This window comes from Mobula birostris, chromosome 21 (genome assembly GCF_030028105.1).
Source record: "Mobula birostris isolate sMobBir1 chromosome 21, sMobBir1.hap1, whole genome shotgun sequence".
Taxonomy (NCBI): Eukaryota; Metazoa; Chordata; class Chondrichthyes; order Myliobatiformes; family Myliobatidae; genus Mobula; species Mobula birostris.
The window spans coordinates 64,676,300-64,701,294 of record NC_092390.1 but is presented as its reverse complement, the minus strand read 5'-3'; the positions used below and the strand labels follow the sequence as shown (position 1 = coordinate 64,701,294).

At 38.8% G+C, this 24,995-nt stretch overlaps 1 protein-coding gene across 1 annotated transcript in view; it reads right to left on the bottom strand.

Annotated features, from left to right (window-relative positions):
- The window catches only part of LOC140185875 (uncharacterized), a 302,861-nt gene that overhangs the window by 120,301 nt on the left and 157,565 nt on the right, over positions 1–24,995 (bottom strand). Inside the window, exon 7 of the mRNA XM_072239670.1 lies at positions 12,736–12,861. Coding sequence (XP_072095771.1) covers positions 12,736–12,861 — 126 coding nt within the window. The remainder of the gene's footprint in view (positions 1–12,735; positions 12,862–24,995) is intronic.

Here is a 24,995-nt window from a genome sequence, read left to right as displayed (position 1 = left end):
AAATGAGTTGCATCATTTTAGTTTTTTGTGCTGGCAGGACAATTGTCTTTCACTACTACCAAAAAGAAGTTCAGCCTGGAAAAGAAAACAAATCTCCATTTTAAGAAGAGGGGTTGTACTGGACTGCTGTCAGATCCATTTTCTTGATGCATCAGTAAGTGAGAAGGCTATGGTTTCACTTTTCTGCCCACCTGCAGTTTGACCCTATTTCCCAGGCTGTGCGTCCTGTAGAGACCAATGTGATTGGCTTGCTAATGCGTTCGTCAATGTAATTAACCTTTGATACAGCATAGAAGAAAATGGGAATGGCACTGCACTACTGCAATTATTTTAAAAGATACCCTTGCAGAGGGCATAAATTATTTTAATTTAAAAATTATTGCATGCTATTCCATTTAAAAAGAGCCACACTTACATGAGCAAAACCCATCACAAGTACTAAAGATACAAGTACTGAAGGTTCCTATACTGATACTTTTCTGATTGAAAACAAAACTCTTCAAAATAAAATACCATAGATGCTCATGAAACTGTTCCTGCACTTAATAAAATAACTGCAGAACTTCCTGAAAGCCACCCCAGCTGAAAGCTTCCCATTTAGACAATTGTGTCTCTTTAAAGATCATAATGGGATTAACAAAAAGGAAAAAAACTTGACCATTTTGAGTATTAATCCAAGTGGAATATTCTGGATTGGAAGACTAAATTTTAGTTTTAACGAAGTGAATTAGATTATTAGGTCGTTCTTTCAAAGAACAGACACAGGCATGGCTGCTTGAATTGTTTCCTTCTGTATATCTTTCCGAGATACTTTGAGTTCTATTTTTTTAAATGTTTTTCAAAGATTTACACAATCTCAACAAAAATTGCTCTCATCCATTCCAATACCACCTTCTGACCAGAATATTCTCCTGATGAAGAAACATAAACAGGTCTTAATGCCACCTTCAGTCATTTAGTCTCACCTTATCAGAGATATTCTCTTGATTTATCCTCCCTCTTCCACCTTCCTTGCTACTGAAATCAACTTGTTTTCTCTTCTCATTAGACACATCATCCTTCTTCATTTCTACTAGCTTCAATGACTACTAACCACAGCTTCTCCTCCTCACTCCTTCCCACTTTCCACAGGGACCGCTCTCTCTACTTCTCTCCTCACTGATCACTCCCTGGCATTCTGGTACTTTTCCCTGCAAACCCAGGAGGTGCACCATTTGTTCGTGCATGTTCTCCTTCACAAACATCCAGGGACCTAAACAACCCTTCCAGGTGAGTCAGATTTACCCTTATTTGGCCCATATCATGCTAAAATCTTTCCCATCTGTGTACCTGTTCAAAGTTCAAAATTTAAAGTTCAAAGCAAATTTATTATCAAAGTTCATTCTGAATATGTCATCATATACTACCCTAAGATTCATTTTCTTGCGGGCATACTCAATAAAACCAATAACCATAATACAATCAATTAAAGACTGCACCAACAGGGCAGACAACCTGTGTGCAAAGGATAATAAATTTTGCAAATACAAAAAGAAATAATAATAATAATAAGCAATAAGGCTCAAGAACATGAGATGAAGGGTATTTGAAAGTGAGTAACATCATGTATCTTGTAACGAATCACCCCTCACTTAGATAAACACACTTTACTTACAGAAGAGCAGAAAGGATGCCATAAGGGTATGAAAAGATGTTAAAAAAAAACAACTGATAATAAATTCTGTAATTCCAAATCAAGCCTGGCAGAAAAACAGAAATCTTTCACGATGCTACATTGACTATCAAAAGGCATTTGACTCTGTCTCACACTCATGGTTAATAATAGTTCCTAATATATAAGCTACACCCACTACTTGTAAAATTCCTGCAACACCTGATGAAACACAGGAATCCTGTAATCACCCTATCTATTAACAACCAAAAAAGAACAACCACCGTTACCAAAATAAACCAAGGCATTTTCCAAGGCAACTCTCTAAGCCCACTATAGTTCTGTCTAGCTTTAAACCCACTCTCTAATTTACTGAAACGGACAAAAATCAGGTATCAAATCAGAAACAATGAAATGAGCTAAACGTTTACACATCTTTTATACATGGATTATTTGAAATTACATGCTCCTTCATCAGTTAAACTAAAGCAATTAATTCAAATAGTAGAACTATTTTCTAAAGATATAAATATGAACTTTGGCCTGGATAAATGCAAAATATTAAACATAAAGTCAGGTGTAATAGAGCGAATAGAAAACAAAACGGAGCAGCAGGATACAATACAACGGGTGGATGAATATGAAACAGATAAGTATCTGGGATATCAAGAAGGAAAGAAAATAGAACATAGAGCAATAAAGGATAAACCTTTGACAGAATTTACTTCAAGGCTTAAGAAAATCTGCCAAACAGAGCTCAATTGTAGAAATAGAACAAAGGCAATGAACACTTTTGCTCTACCTTATATTAATGTATTCTTTTGGCATAATATCTTGGTCTGAAACTGATCTGGGAAATTTACAAAGAAAAATAAGAACCGAAATGAAAACTTTCATAAAACATTATGTACATTCAAATGCACTTAGATTAACGCTACCAAGGACAGAAGGGGATAGAGGAATTACAGACATTAAAAATCTACACAACAGTCTGATAAAACTTCTAAGGATATACTTTCATCAATGAAAACAGGAATCAGCACTCCATGCAAGCATACACAATTCTGATAAGTATACAGCACTAAACTTAAAAGATACCACAACCCAGAAAAAAGAAGGCATTATCACTATTGAAGAAAAAGTTAACCAATGGAAGAGCATGACCCCCCTCCCCCCAAGGAAGACATCCCCATGATCTGAGCGGACTAGATGCCAAGAAGGAAGCGTCGAATGCTTGGCTCAGAGTTGGAGACCTCTTCCCAGAAAAAGAAGAGTTCTTTGTGGCAATACATTGAGTGCATTTATACAGAGCATTGTCGCAGGAACATCCATTATCAGAGACTCTCACCACCCAAGTCATGCACTCTTCTTGCTGCTGCCATCAGGAAGAAGATACAGGAGTCTCAGGATCCACACCACCAGGTTCAGGAATAGATACTACTCCTCAACAATCAGGCTCTTGAACCAGAGGGGATAACTTCACTCAAATTCACTTGCCGCATCACTGAATTGTTCCCACAAACTATGTACTCACTTTCAAATACTCTTCATCTCAGGTCCTTGATACTTATTGCATATTTATTATTATTTAATTTTTCTCTGCTCAAGCTAGTAAAACTGGAGATATGAGTATAGCCAAGCACACTAATTTGTCAATTGCTTGGAACTTCAGCCTATTTCTAGCATTAAACTGTTAGGGTCAACCATGACTCTACAGCAGGGTGGAGATGACACAAAGGGGTGGAGAGTCTATTCTGGTCTTTAATTCTGATGGTCTTGTTATTGGGTTTAGACCACCTGGACAACACAAACACCTATGTCAGGATACTGTTAATCGACTCTAGTTCAGCATTTAACACCATCATTCCCTCAAACCTGATTGAGAAGTTGCAGAACCTGGGCCTCTGAACCTCCCTCTACAATTGGATCCTTGACTTCCTATCTGGAAGACCACAAGCTGTGCAGATTGGCAATAACATCTCCTACTCACTGACGATCAACACTAATGCACCTCAGGGGTGTGTGCTTAGCCCACTATTCTACTCTCTCTATAGCCATGTCTGTGGGGATAGGCGTAGCTCAAATACCATCTATAAATTTGCTGATTATACAACCATTGTTGGTAGAACCTCAGGTGATGACGAGAGGGCATACAGGAGTGAGATGTGCCAACTAGTAGAGTGGTGACGCAGCACCAACCTGGCACTCAACGTCAGTAAGACGAAAGAGCTGATTGGGTACTTCAGGAAGGGTGAGACGAAGGAATGCATACCAATCCTCATAGAGGGATCAGAAGTAGAGAGAGTGAGCAGTTTCAAGTTCCTGGGTGTCAAGGTCTCTGAAGGTCTAACTTGGTTCCAACATATCGATGCAGTTATAAAGAAGGCAAGACGGTGGCTATACTTTATTAGGAGTTTAAAGAGATTTGATATGCCGACAAATACACTCAGAAACTTCTATAGATGTACCATGGAGAGCATTCTGACAGACTGCATCACTGTCTGGTATGGTGTGCGGGGGAGGCGGGGGGTGCAGGGTGCCTATTGCACAGGACCGAAAGAAGCTGCAGCGGGTTATAAATTCAGACAATTCCATCTCAGGTACTAACTTACCAAATACCCAGGACATCTTCAAGCAGCAGTGTCTCAAAAAGGCAGCATCCATTATTAAGGACCTGCAACATCCAGGGCAAGTCTTTTTCTCACTGTTACCATCAGGTAGGAGGTACAGAAGCCTGCAGGCACACACTCAGTGATTCAGGAGCAGCTTCTTCCCCTCTGCCAAACGATTCCTAAATGGACATTGAACCCTTGGACACTATTTCACTTTTTTGATATATAGTACTTCTGTTTTGTGCACGATTTTTAAAATCAATTCAATATATGTATACTGTAATTGATTTACTTATTTATTTATTATTATTATTATTTTATTTTGCTCTTTTTTTCTTCTGTATTGCATTGAACTGCTGCTGTGAAGTTAACAAATTTCATGTCACATGCCAGTGATAATAAACATGATTCTGATTCTGAACGCATTACCTGGACAGCTCCACCCATGTGTGCTCTCCTCTCACTTCTTTTTCAGTTTCTTTGCTGGTAGGATACTAGATTAGCTCACACCTGATCTTGTTAAAATGGGAAGTGATAAGGTATGGCAGTTGAGGAGTTATTTGGTGAATTGTATGACAAGAAAAACTGTAAGTGAAAGCATAGACATTTACTACGTTTTTGCAAACAGCTTGTTCTCGTTCTAATTCCACTTCAGCATCAATATAAATATTTCTGCACTGATTAATCCCAACAGGATGCAGCTGTAACACAATCAATGAGTGGTGTTAAAAACAGAAAAGCTGCTACAACACTTGGGAACTATTTCTACATATTTACAATTTTTAAAAAAGGTCTTTTTCTTCACTTGATTTTTTTTTGTCTTGTGCTGTTGATGAAGAGGCCTGTTTCCAGTACTATTACATATCAGCCACTAGGCAGTGCACTGAGTTAACTCTCCCATCAACTTCCACACTGTTCTGCTATTTCTCTTCATTAGTAAAGATGCAGAGCAAAAATCGGAATCTAACTCTGTAGAATTTCTTTTTACCAAACTATGCTACAGCTAGATATCTTCACATCCATATTCAGTATATAAAGCTAAAGACTTCTGACACTGTCCAAGTGAAGTCACAAAAGAAAAGGAAAATATTTTTCCTCATTCTATTTTTTTTTCTGTTTTTGCTTATTCTACATTCCTGTGGGGTGTATGGGGTGTCCAGAGAAGGGTAGACTAACTGCATTCAGGGATTCATCTTCAAAACTGGATGAGCATGCTGCAGTTGTTCCTGACTTCATTAAAACCTGTGTGGTTGAGTATGTGCCTACAAAGACTTGCTGTACCTTCCCAAACCAAAAGTCATGGATGGTCCAGGAGGTACATCGTCTGCTGAAGACTAGATCTGTGGCATTCAAGTCTGGTGACCCAGGTCTGTTCCAGAAAACCAGGTATGACTTGCAGAGGGCTATGTCAAGGGCGAGGAGACAATTTCAAATGAGGTTGGAGGTGAGTGGCAGGGTTTGCAGGTCATTACTTCCTACAAAGCGAAACCCAATAGCATGAATGGCAGTGATGCTTCACTACCAGATGAAATCTTTGCCTTCGATGCCTGCTTTGAAAGGGAGAATACAAGTACAGCTGTGAAGATCCGGTGACCCTGTGATCTCTGTATCAGAAGCCAATGTTAAACTGTCTTTAAAGAGGGTGAATCCTCACAAGATGGAAAGTCCTGACAGAGTTCTTGGAGATGCTCTGAAAACTTGTGTTAACCAATGGGCAGGAGTACTCAAGGACATTTTCAACCTTTCACTGCCACAGATGGAAGATCCCACTTGCTTCAAAAATGCAACAATTATACCAGTGCCTAAGAAGAATAATGTGGGCTGCCTTAATGACTATCACCCGGTAGCACTCACATCGACAGTGATGAAATGCTTTGAGATGTTGGTCATGACTAGACTGAACTCCTGCCTCAGCAAGGACCTGGACCCACTGCAATTTGCTTATCACCACAATAGGTCAATAGCAGACACATTCTCAATGGCCCATCATAGTGCCTTAGACCACCTGGATAATACAAACACCCATGTCAGGATGCTGTTCATCTACTATAGCTCAGCATTTAACACCATCATTCCCATAGTCCAGACTGATAAATTACAGAACCTGGGCCACTGTACCTTCCTCTGCAATTGGATCCTTGACTTCCTAACTGGAAGACCATAATCTGTGTGGATTGGTGATAATATCTCCTCCTCGCTGACGATCAACACCGGTGCACCTCAGGGATGTGTGCTTAGCCAACTGCTCTACTCACTCTATACCCATGACTGTGTGGCTAGGCATAGATCAAATACCATCTATAAATTTGCTGATGATACAACCATTGTTAGTAGAATCTCAGATAGAGACAAGAGGGCATACCGGAGCGAGATATACCAACTGGTGGAGTGGTGTCGCAGTAACAACCTTGCACTCAAGGGTAAGACAAAGAAACAGATACCAATCCTCACAGAGGGATCAGAAGTGGAGAGAGTGAGAAGCTTCAAGTTCCTGGGTGTCAAGATTTCTGAGGATCTAACCTGGTCCCAATATATCAATGCAGTTATAAAGAAGGCAAGACAGAGACTATACTTCATTAGGAATTGAAGAGATTTGATATGTCAACAAAAACACTCAAAAGCTTCCATAGATGTACTATGGACAGCATTCTAACAGGCTGCATCACTGTTTGGTATGGGGCGGTGGTGCTACTGCACAGGACTGAAAGAAGCTGCAGAGGGTTGTAAATCTAGTCAGCTCCATCTTGGGTGCTAGCCTACAAAGTACCCAGGATATCTTCAAGGAACGGTGTCTCAGAAAGGTAGCGTACATTATTAAGTAATCCCAGCACCCAGGGCATGCCCTTTTCTCACTGTTACCATCAGCTAGGAGGTACAGAAGCCTGAAATCACACACTCAGTGATTCAGGAACAGCTTCTTCCCCTCTGCCATCGGATTCCTAAATGGACATTGAACCAGTGAACACTACCTCACAATTTTAATGTAGATTATTTCTGTTTTTGCCCTATTTTTAATCTATTCAATATACATATTCTGTAATTTATTTGTTTATTTATTCTTCTCTATTATGTTGCATTGAACTGCAGCTGCTATGTTAACAAATGCCAGTGATAATGAACTTGAATCTGATTCTGATTCCATAGACGCTACCCGGCCTGCCGAGTTCCTCCAGCATTTTGTGTGTGTTGCTTCGATTTTCAGCATCTGCAGATGCTCTCGTGTTTGCAGAATTACATTATGTTATTTTACACTATTGTTCTCTGATATGACTCCTTCAGTAGTGCAGTTGGCTCTGGAGAATTGATTGTAACAGTCTCAATTATTCCAGTGACATTAATCAATCATATCTGAAATAGTAAAGCATATATAATTTTGCAACACATAATAGACTGTTAGCATACATCTTGAATAAAAAATATTTAAATAACCAGTTTGAAGTATTGCACCTACTGAAGCCACACTTGGTTTCTTTGTGATAGCAAGCGACCTACTCTCATCATTAGATTGCTTCATTTTCCAGTCCATGTTCAGATAGGGTTCCCCCCACTCAGCAGGGATCTCTTTATTGGTCCCCTCAATTCTGAAAATTCCACTAATGCAGTTACATTCAAGGATGTCTTGAATAAATTACTATGACTTAACCAAGAAGCCGCTGAAAGCACAAGTCTTTACTTGCCCATAAACAAGTAAATTCATTGTGATGAAGTTCCCTGTGGACTGGATTACATTTTCACACAGTAAGGTGTGATCTGCAGCATAGAATTAAGAACACTGACAAAATAGCAGCTGTTGCTTGACATCCAAACTTGCAGTGCCTCTATCTTCCGTGCATTATAACACAATTTAAGATCATTGTAACAAATAATTTAATACTTCATTATTTGTTTTTGTTTTCTCCCTACTGAGTTTTTTGTAAATTATCTGCTAGATTGAATGGAAAGCAACATGTCTCCAGGGAATTGACTAATACACTGAGGGAGACAAAGTGAGACAGCAAGTTGTCTCATGGTACAGTCATCTGACTCTTAACAGCTGATTCATGGACCGGATCATTTGTGCACCATCACAGGCAATATTGTGGGAAAGAGAGTAAGGCTACATCCACACTTCACCGGATAATTTTGAAAATGAAGCCTTTTCTCTTCGTTTTGACCCTCCGTCCACACTTAAGAGGCGTTTTCATCCCCCAAAAACGGAGATTTTCAGAAATGGTCTCCAGAGTGAATAAATCTGAAAATGCCTAATATCCATTGCAGTGTGTACGGGGTAAATGGAGAGATTTAAAAACGCTGTCATGACAACATCACAACAAACAATGCTTTTTCTGCTTCTGCTTGGTGCTGCGCAAGCTCTGCCATACGGTTGTTATAAAGCGCAGTCGGTGCGAATGGCGTGAGAGTTAAATTGTAAAGTGAGCTTTTTTGACTACAGTATTTAAAAACGCTGTCATGACGTGCCGGAACAGATGGCGGCAGCGCGGCATTTCGTTGTTTTCTTGAACGCAACCCCGCACAGAACCTAACAATTTCAGAACAGATGGCAACGAGACTGAAGCCAGAAGAGTTACAAATGTACTCACCAAATACTTTGACCGACAGCTTACTGAATAAATAAGTATACTCACTTTGCCCTGTTTTCTGTCCTTGCTTGTATGGAGGTGGTTTACCTATTTATGCAAGTATTTCTCTGACAATAGATGTGTAACAGCCTAATGTAACATTGTATGGAAATACAAGATAATACTGATGCAGACGTGTTTTATGCTTTTAACAAGGTGCTTTATTAATGCAACAGAGTTAGTCAGTTTTTCAATGTTCGTCGTCAGCCGGGTCATACTGTCCATGAACTCCCTTGTCGGTTGCCTCCATACGCTCCAGTATTTGTTTTTTTTTAGTTTTAAGTCCCCCTGCGCGAGAGCCAAGAGCAATTCCTTTGAAGTTTTTCTACTCTGTAATTGGACAAATGTGCACGAAGTATACCGTTTCCTCTTCACTTGTTTCCTGTGTGTCCTGCGTGTGCCCAGTAGAGGAGATTCGCCCAAATATCCATGTTAACGTGGACAGAGATATTTTGAAAAACGCTTAGTGTGTACGCCTGTCATTTTTACTTGAAACCGGCATATTTAAGATTATCCGGCGTAGTGTGGACGTAGCCTAAGATTTTGGTTTTCTACAGTATTTCTCTTGGTATTATAATATCCCAATACACTGTACAATGAGCAGATTAGAACATCATTCACAGCAAACAACTTTTGTAACAAAAGAACGCAAAGACAGAAATGAGATAATGACCAGACATTAGAAATATTCCCCAATGAAAAATCTGCTGGCATATACTGGATCTTTGGTAGAGTCATTTATTTCTTAACACCCTTTCTTTCCTTCTCAGCTCTGTATGCTTATCCCTTCCAGTGTGTGCCCAATTCTCTCTTGAACGTTACAAAAATTCTGCCAGCTTTAACAAAAACGGGATTCTCGAATAATTTGTTCTCTACACCTGAGGAGTGTTACAAAATGTTTTATACTTAATAGGTAATCAGAGCTTGATGCAACATGTAATCCAAAAAAATAGCAACTCTACATTGTACCAGTCTCACAAAGCCTAATTTAAATGTCATCTGGTTCAGAGATAAGACCTCTGATCTAACTGAGAAAGGAGAGGAAAGGAAAATAAACAAACAAAAATTACATAGGTGGTAAATCAGAATGTTGCAGTTCAAAACTAGTCTTGATAAAAAATGTTTTCACTCAGGTTTTATCATCTTTAAGTATTCCTTGAGAGGTGTCACAATCCTTAAATACAATATCAACACATACATGATTTTCCAATTAATCGGATTTTAGCCTTCCTACAATGAAACTTGGTTAGTGACTACTTGAGGACATGAGGCAGAGATTAGGTTAACTTAAATGATACCTACTCCTCTCCTTTGGGAAAGCATTTCTCTTGGCAATTGTCTCAAAATCAGAAACATGCTGCTATGTGACACAACAAGCCAATTCACAGCTCGACGGAGTTAAACTATTTCCAGCTTTAAAAAAAGTCTTATTTCAGAAATGTTCCCTGGGCATATTTAAACTAATCAAAGTAGAAAACTAAATGGCAGCTTTTTGGATTACCCAAGTACAATTTGAAATCTGTTAAAATTAGAAGAATTAAGTTGACGTGAAATGAAGGAATAGTTTTACATTACAACATAATGGAGTTCTTCCTTTACCATTGTCAGTACAATATTAAGCCATGATAAGTTGATTACCTACTGTAGGTCTACTCAATTTCAACAACCTCTTCATTTTACTATTCAGTTTCTTGAACAGTTCACAAAGTTTATAATATTGGTAAGATAATATTCTGTTCATTGAATAGTGCAGTAGCAAATATTTTACAGAGTTTTTAGCCAGTTTAACAAATAAAAATAATTCATGAAATGCTCAAACTGTACAATTATGTCCTTTGTTCCTAGTGTTCATTTTCTTAACTAATATTAAATATTTTGGAATATTCAAGATGGTGTGAGGACAACACAATTAAACATTTCTCTGCACTGCTAACCCATTTATCTCTGTTTGGATCAGTCCTTGTTAATTTGGAAGAAATGGACTTTATATTCTGAAGGACACCAAATGCCTAGATTATAGACATCAACGTAGAAACACAAATAATTTATTCAATAACAAGTTAATACCAACATCATAATAGTTTAATTACTGTGCAGCATCTCATGTGAGTACATAGGAAAGTCAGAGAATGTTTAGAAATTTGATTCAAATGAAAGAATGTGGCAATCATTAAAATGAAATCTGCCATTGCAATTTAGCTCTGAGCAAATTGTTAGAGCCACAGCAAAATTGGTATCTGTTTTCTTATGAGAGATATATATGTTGTTCAACATGATTAGTGTTACTCTGAGATTCAGTACCGGTGCCCCCCAGGGATGTGTGCTCTCCCCACTGCTCTTCTCCCTTTACACCAATGACTGCACCTCACAGGATCCATCTGTTAAACTCCTGAAATCTGCAGACGACACAACTGTCATTGGCTTTAACCGAGACGGTGATGAGTCTGCATACAGACGGGTGGTGGAACGGCTGGCCCTCTGGTGTGGTCAGAACAACCTGGAGCTAAATACGCTCAAGACTGTGGAGATGACAGTGGACTTCAGGAGGAGCTCCCCAATACTCCCCCCACTCACTATACTCAACAGTATTGTGTCTGCTTTGGAGGCCTTCAGGTTTCTGGGTGTCACAATCTCCCAGGACCTGAAGTGGACACCCAACGCAGACGCTCTTATCAAAAAGGCTCAGCAAAGGTTGTATTTCCTACATCAACTCAGGAAGTACAACCTGCTTCAGGAGCTGCTGATTCAATTCTATTCAAGAATAATCCAGTCTGTTCTCTGTTCATCCATCACTGTCTGGTTTGGATCAGCTACCAAACAAGACAAGAATAGACTCCAAGGAACCGTCAGGGCTGCGGAAAGGATTATTGGTGTGAAGCTGCCCTCGATCCAGGACTAGTATGCATCTAGAGTTAGGAAGCGAGCAAGCAGCATCATTGTAGACCCATCCCACCCTGGACATCACCTGTTCCAACTCCTTCCTTCTGGTAGGCGCCTTAGATCACTGCATGGCAGGACAAATAGGTACAAGAACAGTTTCTTTCCGTATGCCATCAGTCTTATGAACACTTGAATTTTAGTCTACTATAAACCAAGTCCACCTGTACATACAAAGGTATACTTCATTGTATATAGTTCACGATTATTTGCACTATTGTTTTGTTTGCTTTTTGACTCTGTACAGCAAGAGCTCAGGGAAACTGGCATCAAATTCCCTTTATGTGTCCGCATACTTGGCAATAGTAAAGGATTCTGATTCTGATTCATGTATGGGTTCAAAGTGACTGGTGGACAGATTCTTCTCTATGATATCCTAACGGATGGTACAAACATCTTCCCCTGTTTATTTGGTTATCTAATGCCTTATACTCAACCATGGCAAGATATATAAGAAAGTAGCAAAGAAGGAACGAGTTTGGAATCAGTTCAGAACTTGCATCAATATTTTTCAGTTTGCTTAATAAAGCGGGACATGTAATGCTTCTCATGTTGAATGGGGAAGGAGAGTAGACAGCCTTGAGCTTGTGATGTTTTCACTTGATCACCGCTGGAGGGAAAGACAGCATTGTACAGTTGATTAATACATCCTATCTAAATAATTTCAACTGCGCTGAGGAGCTTCAAACAGAATCAATGCCAATTTACTCTGCATACCACAGTTTGGAGTTTGGAGTTCAGCTTGAGTGAACTGGGCTTTCAAGTGGAATCTGAAATCCAAAATAGGCCAAATAAATATTTCTGTGTTTTTTTTTTGAACAGTGGATTAATCTATTTTTTTAATTTGAGTTTGCAAGTCTGGGCAAATAACTGTCATATATATTATCCTGAACACCATTGTTTCTTGTCACTCTACCTGTTTTGGAGTCTTCTCCTGTTCATTCAGCTGTTGTTGCAAGCTTTCTTTATGTTGATCTCCCAGGGCCAACTCTGTTGCAATTTCCACCATTGACTGCTGAAATGTTTGTTGCTTTTCTGCAAACTGAAGATGTACAGTAGTTGTTAACATCAGCTAACAGGGTCTGAAAAAGCAACACAAATAAAAGATGCTGGTGAACGCAGCAGGCCAGGCAGCACCTGTAGGAAGAGGTGCAGTCGACGTTTCAGGCCGAGACCCTTCGTCAGGACTAACTGAAGGAAGAGTGAGTAAGGGATTTGAAAGTTGGAGGGGGAGGGGGAGATCTAAAATGATAGAAGACAGGAGGGGGAGGGATGGAGCCAAGAGCTGGACAGGTGATAGGCAAAAGGGATATGAGAGGATCATGGGACAGGAGGTCCGGGAAGAAAGACAAGGGGGGGGGGGACCCAGAGGATGGGCAAGGGGTATATTCAGTGGGACAGAGGGAGAAAGAGGAGAGTGAGAGAAAGAATGTGTGTATAAAAATAAGTAACAGATGGGGTACGAGGGGGAGGTGGGGCATTAGCGGAAGTTAGAGAAGTCGATGTTCATGCCATCAGGTTGGAGGCTACCCAGACGGAATATAAGGTGTTGTTCCTCCAACCTGTGTGTGTTTGAAATACGATAGGTATTATGTTCTTCTAACCTTTCTGCTTAATTTACTACCAGAGATGTCCTTGCATATAAAGACTAAACCTAGACATGTCTAACTACCTGAGATTTTAAAAAAGTTTACTTGCTATGTTATACTCTCTAAAATTAACACATCTGCCCTAAATTTGCAACACTTCTCTGCTTACATGATTTAGCCTCATGATCTGGTTCTTATTTAGAAATTGAATATAAATTCATTACTATAATAGTACTTATATTGGCTCAATTTATCATCGTAAGTGCTATTTGGGTTCAGTTTTCAGAATATTTTCACAAATTAGTTGTACACCACCCAAATCCATCAATTCTGGTTTCAGAAGGATAGAACTATACACTCTGGAGATTATTTTTTAACAAAAGAATACTGATATAGAGAGAACACAAGATACTAAAATATTGCTGAAAGGGAACTAAAGCTACCAAATCCTCGTCTTGTTGTACAACTCCATACCAGGTGAGAACTTGTACAAACTGGTACTGTCAAACCAAAACTGTATTGTAAAGAGATACATCTCATGCTTCGAAATACGGCCCCTCAAGGTTAAACTTTAAAATATCAAACAGCTTACTTCTTTATTTATGGTTTGCATTTCAAGTGTCTTATCACAATAAGCTAGATCAGCTCTGTTATTCTGGAACATTTTGGAAGCCAGCCAAGTCTTACGACTTTCTAAGTGTAAATCAAAATCTGTAGAAAAACACCAATTAAAAATATCAGATTATCATTGGTATGATGAATGAACTCAAAATAACTTGGAATAATATCGATATATTTGGTGAAAGGGGAGGCTATATTTTGGAATGCATCCAGGTCCAGTGCGAAGCTCAATATAATTCTAGTCTCACAAGAAAAGAAGCATTGATTAATGTGAAGGAGCTACAATGACAGAAGATGATAATTGAGAAATTGTAAGAAGAACAGAATTTTTCTTTAAGAATGTTCTTCTCCATGGATCTAGTAGTCAAGACTTTGAGCCAATGTTTAAATACATCATAAATTGCTGATCATGATTGTAATAATTGGGGAAGATGATAATTATGGTTCTAGAAATTTTCAAATGGGAAACATGTTAAATGTCCCACAGAGATATAACTGGATTCGTCATCTATGAGCCAGCAAGCACTCAGCTGGAAATTCACCTGGTTTCCTAACATAAGGAAGAATGTTCAGTGATGGGTTGGATGCAGGATTTCCCTAAGCTGGACCCAACATTGCAATGGAGTCTGACATTGTTGATAAGGTAAGATTCACTGACTGTTACAAGCATGGACTGAAGCTCCATTGTACAAATAAGACATAGAACTAAAAAAAATCATTATGCACCAAATTCATACAGACCTTACTTTTTGTTTGAAGGCTGCTTGGACCATTAATTTGGTAGGGTTCCTGAGAAATCAACACTCAGATTTGTTATTCCTTTGTTTATTCTTTTCCATAGATACAGCCTGACCTGCTGAGTTCCTCCAGCATTTTGTATGCTTTACTCAAATTTGAGTAACCTTGATAAAGGATCTCAGCCTAACATGTCGAATGCTTATCCCACTCCATAGGTGCTGCTGGTTCTTCCAGGTGTGTTGCTTAATGTTTCTAGCATCTGCAGAATTCCTTGTGCCTAATCAAACTTGACACATTTTGGCCAGCATGGTTAGATGGATGAAGGCACATATAGTATCAAAGCAGTTTCCAGTCATAATGGTCATCTTAAAAAAAAAGAAGTGTGCCTTGTAAATTCTTGAAGAATAAAAGAGCAATCCCAGGAAGCAATGGGGTATTAAACCAAATTCAGAATACACATGGGTTGTGCTAAGTGAAACTTAAATGCCTTTCTTCGCTTCCATGGAGGGAAACAGAATTTGGAATAGTTCAGGAGATGGAAAACTCATTATAAAGTTTAACACACAGGCTGACTGACCTTCGATTACACTGTTCTGCATCTTCAAAACTTGGTGCTTAAGCTGTTTTGTAGCTTCAATACATGAGACTAAATGAGCCTGTAAGGCACTAACAAGACAAAATATAAAACAAACTTTGAAAATGTTGGAAGAAGTGTCAAGCGGCCACCTGGAGTTCAATTACTGATAACTAGGGCAACTCAGAAACATTGTGACTGTGGTAGGTAACAATGATTAGTAAATTCTTGGCTATTGCTTGATTTAATTGTGGAACTTCTATCCCTTCATTTCTTATAATGAACTCAGATCAATTTCTCCACTTTATTCCTTATAAAATATATTGGTTTGGTGTTGATGGGTGGTGATCAGCAACAATTGTTTTTATGTTAATTCCTTTCTCAATAAAATGTTTCTAAAACGATGTGTCTGTGGGGAAAACTGAAACTACAGAAAGAGTACCTGGTAAAGTATGATTTGAAAAGAAGACAAAAGACCAATTGAACTATTTGAGAATAGACAAAGTGAAGAAGACAATAATTGACCTACATTTTGATGTTAACAACTTAAATAATAAACAACTTTATTATTTTATTTTAAGAGTATATTACTACCTACTATTTTCTTCCATTCTGTTGGCTTCTCTGGGTTTAATCATTTATTGCTTTGTGTGGAATTCATCAATAAATGGTTGATGTTTACTAGACTATGCTTTATTAGGAGTTTGAAGAGATTTGGCATGTCAACAAATACACTCAAAAACCTACAGTTGTACAGTGGAGAGCATTCTGACAGGCTGCAGCACTGTCTGGTATGGAGGGGCTACTGCACAGGACTGAAAGAAGCTGCAGAAGGTTGTAAATCTAGTCAGCTCCATTTTAGGCATTAGCTTACAAAATACCCAGGATATCCTTAGGGAGCGGTGTCTCAAAAAGGCAGCGTCCATTATTAAGGACCTTCAGCACCCAGGACATGCCCTTTTCTCACTGTTACCATCAGGTAGGAGGCACAGTAGCTTGGAGGCACACACTCAACGATTCAGAAACAGCTTCTTCCCCTCTGCCATCTGATTCCTAAATGGACAATGAAGCTTTGGACACTGCCTCACTTTTTAAAAAATTTATAGTATTTCTGTTTTTGCATGTTTTTTTTAAATCTTTACAATATACGTAATTGATTTACTTGTTTACTTATTATTATGTTTTATTGTATTTATTATTATTTTTTTTCTCTCTGCTAGATTATGTATTGTATTGAACTGCTGCTGCTAAGTTAACAAATTTCACTTCACATGCCGGTGATAATAAACCTGATTCTGACTCTTAAATTCTTACTTCTGTCATCTTCAACAGGATCCTACCACCAAACATATTTTACCACCTCATCCACACCTGCCCCCACAACCCTCTGTTTTCCACAGGGATCACTCCCTTTGTGATTCCCTTGTCCATTCATTCCTCTCTACTAATCTTCCAACTGCAAGTGACCAAAATGCTACACCTGCCTATTCACTTCTTCCTTTAATGGTTCAAAGGCTCACTTATTATCAAAGTTTGTATGCAGTATTCGTCTCTGAGACTCGTCTTCTCCAGGTAGCCATGAAACAAAAAAAACATAGAACTCATTCAAAGAAAAACATCACTCCCCCAACGAAAAAACTAGCAAATCACGCCAACTAGCAACAAGAAAGTATGGTGACAACCCTCCCCCTACACACAAAAAATTGTGCAATGGCAACAAGAGCATCAAGCCCCTCCATACACAGTAAAACAAATCGTGAGAACTGCAAGAACATTAAACCTCAACTCCATCCCCCCACCGCACAAAAAATCTTACAAATCACGCCAAAAATAAATCACTGAAATGGCAACAAGAAAGAATGGGCGAAAACACAGAATACAAAAGACATATAATTGGAAAGAATCCAGCCCAATCCATAATTCACAGAACTTCGGTAACATCACCTGACAGCTTCGAGGGGGAGAGAGACCACTCAATCACAGAGGCAGAGAAGCGAGGGAGGTAGGTCGTCACACACAGACATCTTATCTGGCAGCAATTAGCGATAGGCCTACCCACAGACACCTTATCTGGCAATAGCTGAGGTCCGTCACAGTAGCGAGCGAGAGCGAGGTAGTCAACACTGAACACTTGCTCACCTTCCAATTTCGCCTCGATGTTTGAATCTTTCTCAATGCTTTAAGTGATGATTAATGGATGTTTTAAATGACAAAATGGAGTCAATAATTGGCACATGCTCTGTTTCTAAGCTTCGTGTCGAGGCTGCCTGCACTCATCTCCTAGATTTTCTCAGAGACTACAGAGTGCTAGATCACTCAATTGATCTCCAAACTGTAAATCATAGGCTCTAACAGTTCCAGAAACACATTTAAGATAAAAAGAAGACGTACAAGAAAGGAAATAAGCAGTTTCATGGATTATCTGAAAGATGTTGCCCGAGGAATCGTTGTTAACTTGCGCCATCTTGGTCAGAAGTATACCTCCATTCAGGGCCCAAATCAGTCCTTCCAGGTGAGCCAACACTTCACCTGGAAATCTGTCAGGGTCAGCTACTGTATCCGGTTCTCCCAACGCAGCTTCCCCTACATTGAAGAAACCTTACATAGATTGGGGGACTACTTTGTCAAGCACCACCGCTCCATTCACCAAGAGCAGAATTTCCCTGTGGGCGACCGTTTAATTCCTACCTCTGTTCCCATTCCGACATATTAGTCCATGGCCTGCTCTTTTGCCATGATGAGGCCACTCTCAGAGTGGAGGAGCAACACCTTATATTCTATCTGGGTAGCCTCTAACCTGATCGCATGAAAATCAATTTCTCCCTCTAGTAAAGAAATTTTGCTCCCCCTCCCCTCTTTTTCTATTCCCCATTCTGTCCTCATACCTCTTCTCACCTGCCTTTCACCTTGCCCTGGAATCCCTCCTCCCTTCCTTTCTCCTATGGTTCACTCTCCTCTCCTATCAGATTGCTTCCCCTTCAGCCCACCTGGTTTCACCTATCATCTTCCAGCTATCCTCCTCCCCCTTCCCCCACCTTTTTACACTGGCATCTTCTCCCTTCCTTTCCAATTCCTGCAGAAAAGTCTCAGCCCAAAATACCAATTGTCGATTTATTTTCATAAATATTGATTGGCCTGCTCTGTTCCTCCTGCATTTTGTGTGTGTTGCTTTGGATTTTCAGCATCTATAGAATCGCTTGTGTTTCTTATTTTCCTGACTTCTAAATGTTTTACCATATTTTTTGCATGAACACAAAAAATAGATTTATTGCCTGCAAAGAGAAGGCACAACAATCCCATCATATAACCTTCATTAAATTTTCAAAGATGTTAAACACTACCCGAGAATACCAGTAATGTAGGTCCTTGCCTATCATCTTTCAATGGCTTCATACTGCTGTTTCCAGAGCAACCATAAAATAAACCAATCACAACTTAATGTGGAACATTAACTGAACATAGTGAAAAATGCCAACATATACAATTTAGTCTTAACCAAAAAGGGTTTATTATTTGTATAAACAATAAGCTATCATATCCATATTTTCGAAGCAAGGATAATGAGTCAAAAAGACCTAACAGATCAGAAATAAAAATTAACAAGAGATTTATCACAAACTTAAGCAAATGAATGCAATGGCCAACAAGAAACAAAGATAAAGCAAATCTTCAGTGGAATTGAATGGAACAATTGGAAGCAAGCACCAACTTGTTGAATAACAATAGCTTTTTGGTAATAAAGGTACAATAGAACAATAGTATAACACACTACCTGATGGAGAAAAATAAACAATATTTTGCCACACTTCAAACCGTTGCTACTCAAAACAAAAGCAAGAGTAACTACCAGGACTTTAAAATCAGGGAAGCAATCTTGTTCTCCTAGCTCCAAAGGAATGTTTAAAATTTATTGTTAATTCATATATGTTCTTCATAATAAGTTGGCAGCCAATCCTGAACACTGAGTGAGGCAGACTCACACTTGTTGCTGATTTGTGTAGGGAGCTAATATAGCCATTTTAGGGTAGTTGTTAAGGACGTTTGAAAAATAGACAACGCCAACTTGAGCTGGTCATTTATCAGGCATCTCTGTGGCACAGGATGATGACAATAGGAACTGGGACATGATATGACCCATTAATGCCCACACAAAAAGGGCAGTGACATATTCAGTATTGCATGCATCATATATTAAGCAGAAATGTGGCAGCAAATAGAAATGTGGTGCGAAATACGTATGTAACAGCTCTTGACAAATTTATACATTTTCTATTGGGTTTTCATGTGCTTCTAATAGCTAATATGCTTGTAATATTGAGACATCTGTACTGAGACCTGGTGAAGTTGGTAAATCGACCAAAAACTCATGGTGAAGGAACATTTGTTGGTAAACAGCTTTTTGATTCTATTAGTGGCATTGCATCAAAGATATGACATATTTTTTCTTTATTTTGTATAAATATACTGTGGAAATTAATTTAACATCCTTTAGCTATATAGTATTACCAGATGTAAAGCATAGATTAATATCCTATTTATGTAGCCTTGTCCGCGTAGGGCACTGCTGTTTGAGTCTCTGTTTTAAAGTGCCATTTTAAACAAATAGAAACAGCTGTTTTGGCGACTGTTGGCTCTGGCATGGCATTTTATTTGGCTTGTGCATCAAATATTTTGGCTGCCAATACAACCCAGCAATGCCCGCATCTGCAGATTTCCTCGTGTTTGCGTTGTTTTTAAAATACTTTATTTAATTAATAGACAGTGTATATCATCACAGGGTTAACCATAGAAACATCACCTTGTTAAAATAAACTTTCATTTATGCAGTAATTTCAAAGTTCAAACATCTAAGTGCATTTATTATCAAGATATATATACTATATATAACCTTGAGATTTGTCTTCTTGCAGGCAGCCACAAAACAAAGAAAACACAGTAGAACCCATTAAACAAACCCACACAACAAAGATAGTCAAACACCCAATGTGCGATATAAAGAACAATTGTGCAAGCAATAAACAAGTAAACAAATAACATACCAAACGTGAACTGCAGAGTCGCCGAGTGTGAGTCCACAGCCACAGGCCAGTTCAGCTCTGCAGTCGGACCAGTCAATTGCAACATGTAGTATAAATATATATACTGTAGAAATTAATTTCTGTGAATCCGCTTATGCATGAGAATGTTTTCTTTGGGAACTGTTATGTGGGTATATGATTCATAATTTCTTATCAAAAGAAAAATTTGCTTTAACAAAAAGTTCAACTCTTGGTGCTGATTTCTATAGCTTTGCTTTTTTGCCAATGCCCAATGAAGCCTTGGGCCAGATTTCAAGACTCTGCAAACCACACTAAAGTCAACAGCAAGCTGTAACAAACAGCATGTTTCCACAGGTTATTATTGTCATGTTTCATGCTAAGTCATTTTCAACATTGATACGGACTACATCTACACATTAAAAATAAACATTGTGATTGACCTTTTCAATAATGAATGAATGTTTGCAAATTCATCTTAGTTTCCTTTCAATTGATACTTATAATAAAAGGCAAAACGACACAGCACAGCAGATAAGTGTATAAATAATGAACAATCTCTAATAAGAAAACAAGTTGGTGTTCGTGCTTCATTGTCCAATGTTATTCACATGACTTATCAAATAGTATTGTATATTTGCCCAATCACACGGATCAATGTTCATCACATTATATATTCATATCCTATTCAAATCTTGTTGGCATTTAAGCATCTCATTGACCCAGTTACTCCACTAATGATTGACAGAAGTCTGGACTAATTTATGAGAGAGGGAAACATATTGCTTTGGTTGGAACATCATTTAACAAAACAGTATGCAGTCCACATGAAGTTATATACAGCTGAAGTCAGAAGTTTACAAACACCTTAGCCAAATACATTTAAACTCAGTTTTTCACAATTCCTGACATTTAATCCTAGAAAACATTCCCTGTCTTAGGTCAGTTAGGATCACTCCTTATTTTCAGAATGTGAAATATCAGAATAATAGTAGAGAGAATGATTTATTTCAGCTTTTATTTCTTTCATCATTTTCCCAGTGGATCATAAGTTTACATACACTTTGTTAGTATTTGGTTGCATTGCCTTTAAATTGCTTAACTTGGGTCAAATGTTTTGGGTAGCCTTCCACAAACTTCTCACAGTAAGTTGCTGGAATTTTGTTCCATTCCTCCAGACAGAACTGGTGTAACTGAGTCAAGTTTGTATGCCTCCTTGCTCGCACATGCTTTTTCAGTTCTGCCCACAAATTTTCTATCGGATTGAGGTCAGGGCTTTGTGATGGCCACTCCAATACCTTGACTTTGTTGTCCTTAATCAATTTTGCCAAAACTTTGGAGGTATGCTTGGGGTCATTGTCCACTTGGAAGACCCATTTGCGACCGAGCTTTAACTTCCTGGCTGATGTTTTGAGATGTTGCTTCAATATATCCACATAATTTTCCTTCCTCATGATGCCATCTATTTTGTGAAGTGCACCAGCCTCTCCTGCAGCAAAGCACCCCCACAACATGATGCTGCCACCCCCATGCTTCATGATTGGGATGGTGTTCTTCAGCTTGCAAGCCTCACCCTTTTTCCTCCAAACATAACAATGGTCATTATGGCCAAAGAGTTCAATTTTTGTTTCATCAGACCAGAGGACATTTCTCCAAAAAGTAAGATCTTTGTCCCCAAGTGCAGTTGCAAACTGTAGTCTGGCTTTTTTATGGTGGTCTTGGAGCAGTGGCTTCTTCCTTGTTGAGCAGCCTTTCAGGTTATGTCGATTTAGGACTCATTTTACTGTGGATATAGCTACTTGTCTACCTGTTTCCTCCAGCATCTTCACAAGGTCCTTTGCTGTTGCTCTGGGATTGATTTGCACTTTTCGCACCAAAGTATGTTCATCTCTAGGAGAAAGAATGCGTCTCTTTCCTGAGTGGTATGATGGCTGCGTGGTCCCATGGTGTTTATACTTGCGTACTATTATTTGTACAGATGAACGTGGTACCTTCAGCCGTTTGGAAATTGCTCCCAAGGATAAACAAGACTTGACATCATTTTCTGACCTCAATCTGATATTAAATTTGTGGGCAGAACTGAAAAAGCATGTGCGAGCAAGGAGGCCTACAAACCTGACTCAGTTACACCAGTTCTGTCTGGAGGAATGGAACAAAATTCCAGCAACTTACTGCGAGAAGCTTGTGGAAGGCTACCCAAAACGTTTGACCCAAGTTAAACAATTTAAAGGCAATGCTACCAAATAGTAACAAAGTGTATGTAAGCTTCTGACCCACTGGGAAAGTGATGAAAGAAACAAAAGCTGAAATAAATCATTCTCTCTACTATTATTCTGACATTTCACGCTCTTAAAATAAAGTAGTGATCCTAACTGACCTAAGACAGGGAATGTTTTCTCGGATTAAATGTCAGGAATTGTGAAAAACTGAGCTTAAATGTATTTGGCTAAGGAAACTTCTGACTTCAACTGTAGATTATATCAATAGCTATGAACTAATATTTAATATTAGCCTGATGTAATACTTCAGTAATTTAATAATGCTCATTGTTCATTTGTTCATACAATTAAATCAAGTGCTTTGAGTAACTCTGTGTACAGCTTATGCACATTTAATAAGTAGTTCAATTGCAACAGAATGAATAACAGCCAGTGAGCTGAGAGAATAAGCCTCTGCTTTCACAGCTCTCATTACAGATGAATACAACCCAAGAATTACTGGTTTAAGTGATTTTAATTTATCTGTTGAAATGTTCTGCTTCAAATATCTGAAAAAGAATTGGCACCACAAAAGCTTAAGAGCTGAGTCTCCCTTCATCCGTATCCCTAAACCCTAACCTGTTCCCTAGCTCCCAGCACAGCACCTAAAACCATCCCCCGAACCTAAAAAACATTTAAGTTTAAGCCATAAATTCCAAGAACATCACAGCTCAGTGCAATTTTGACCTGAAACAATTTTAACGCTTACAGGTTAAGGCTGCTTGAGAGAAATTTTCGCCTTTCCTAGAAAGCTCTATTCTGTTTACATATATTTTACATATTATCTGCAGCACAGTTACAGACTGCCAGCTATGATATTGTAGGCATCACTGAATCATGGCTGAGAGTGTAATATCCAAGGATACACATTGTATCGAAAGGACAGCTATGAAGGCAAAAGGGGCAGTGTTGCTCTGATGGCAAAAAAAAAAATCAAATCATTAGGAAGAGGTGACATAGGATCGGAAGGTGTTGAATTATTGTGGATAGCGCGAAGGAACTGCAAGGGTAAAAAGACATTGAGGGGACTTGTATACAAACCTGCAGACAGTAGTAAGGATGTGGCCTACAAATTACTTCGGAAGATAGAAAATACATACCAAAAGGTCAATGTTACAATAGCCAGCAGGACTTCAATATGCGGGTAGATTGGGAAAATCAGGTTGGTGCTGGATTCCAGAAGGGAGAATTTCAATTGTGCCTACGAGATGGCTTTTTGGAGTAGCTCGTGGTTGAGGTCACTAAGGGATCAGCTATTCTGGATTGGGTGTTATGCAATGAACCAGAATTGATTTGAAATTTTAAAGTAAAAGAACCCTGGGATCAGCTATTCTGGATTGGGTGTTATGCAATGAACCAGAATTGATTTGAAATTTTAAAGTAAAAGAACCCTAGAGGGCAAGTGATCATAATATGATCAAATTCACCTTGAAATTTGCGAAAGAGAAGCTAAGGTCAGATGGATCAGTATTACAGTGAAGTTACAGGAGTTACAGAGGCATGAGAGAGGAGTTGGCTAGGATTCATTGGAAAAGAACACCGTCAGGGACGACAGAGCAGCAATGGCTGGTATGTATCTCTGGAAGCAATTCAGAAGGCATGGGATATATACATCCCAAAGAGGAAGAAGTATTGTAAAGCAAAGATGACACAATCATAGCTGACAAGAGAACTCAAAGCCAACATTAAAGCCAAAGAGAAGGTATATAATAGAACAAAAATTAGTGGGAACGTAGAGGATTGGGAAGCTTTTAAAAACCAACAGTAGTCATTAGGAAGGTAAAAATGGAACGCCAAAGTAAGCTAGCCAATGATATTAAAGAAGATACCAAAAGTTACTTCAGATACATAGAGTGTAAAAGAGAGGAGAGGTAGTAATGGGGAACAAGGAAATGGCTAATGAACCGAATAAGTATTTTGCATCGGTCTTCACTGTGGAAGACAGTAGCAGTATGGTGGAAGTTCCAGATGTCAGGGGTCATGAAGTGTGCAAGGTTACCATAACTAGAGGGAAGGTTCTTGGGAAACTGAAAGGTCTGAAGGTGGATAAGTCACCTGGACCAGATGTTGAAAGAGGTGGCTGAAGAGATCGTGGAGGCATTAGTAATGATCTTTCAAGAATCACTAGATTCTGGAATGGTTCCGGAAGACTGGAAAACTGCAAAAATTGCAGAATTGTGCTACACCTTGCTCACAGCTGATCTGCAGGCTGGCGGAGGGAAGGAGTGCCTTACACCTCCTTTGGTAGGGACATATCTCCACTCTACCAACCATTAATAAAATTAAACCGATTAAATGAAGTTCATTACAAAAATACTTAAAGAACATAATTCATAGTAATGTGAGACTTTGCTTATAAA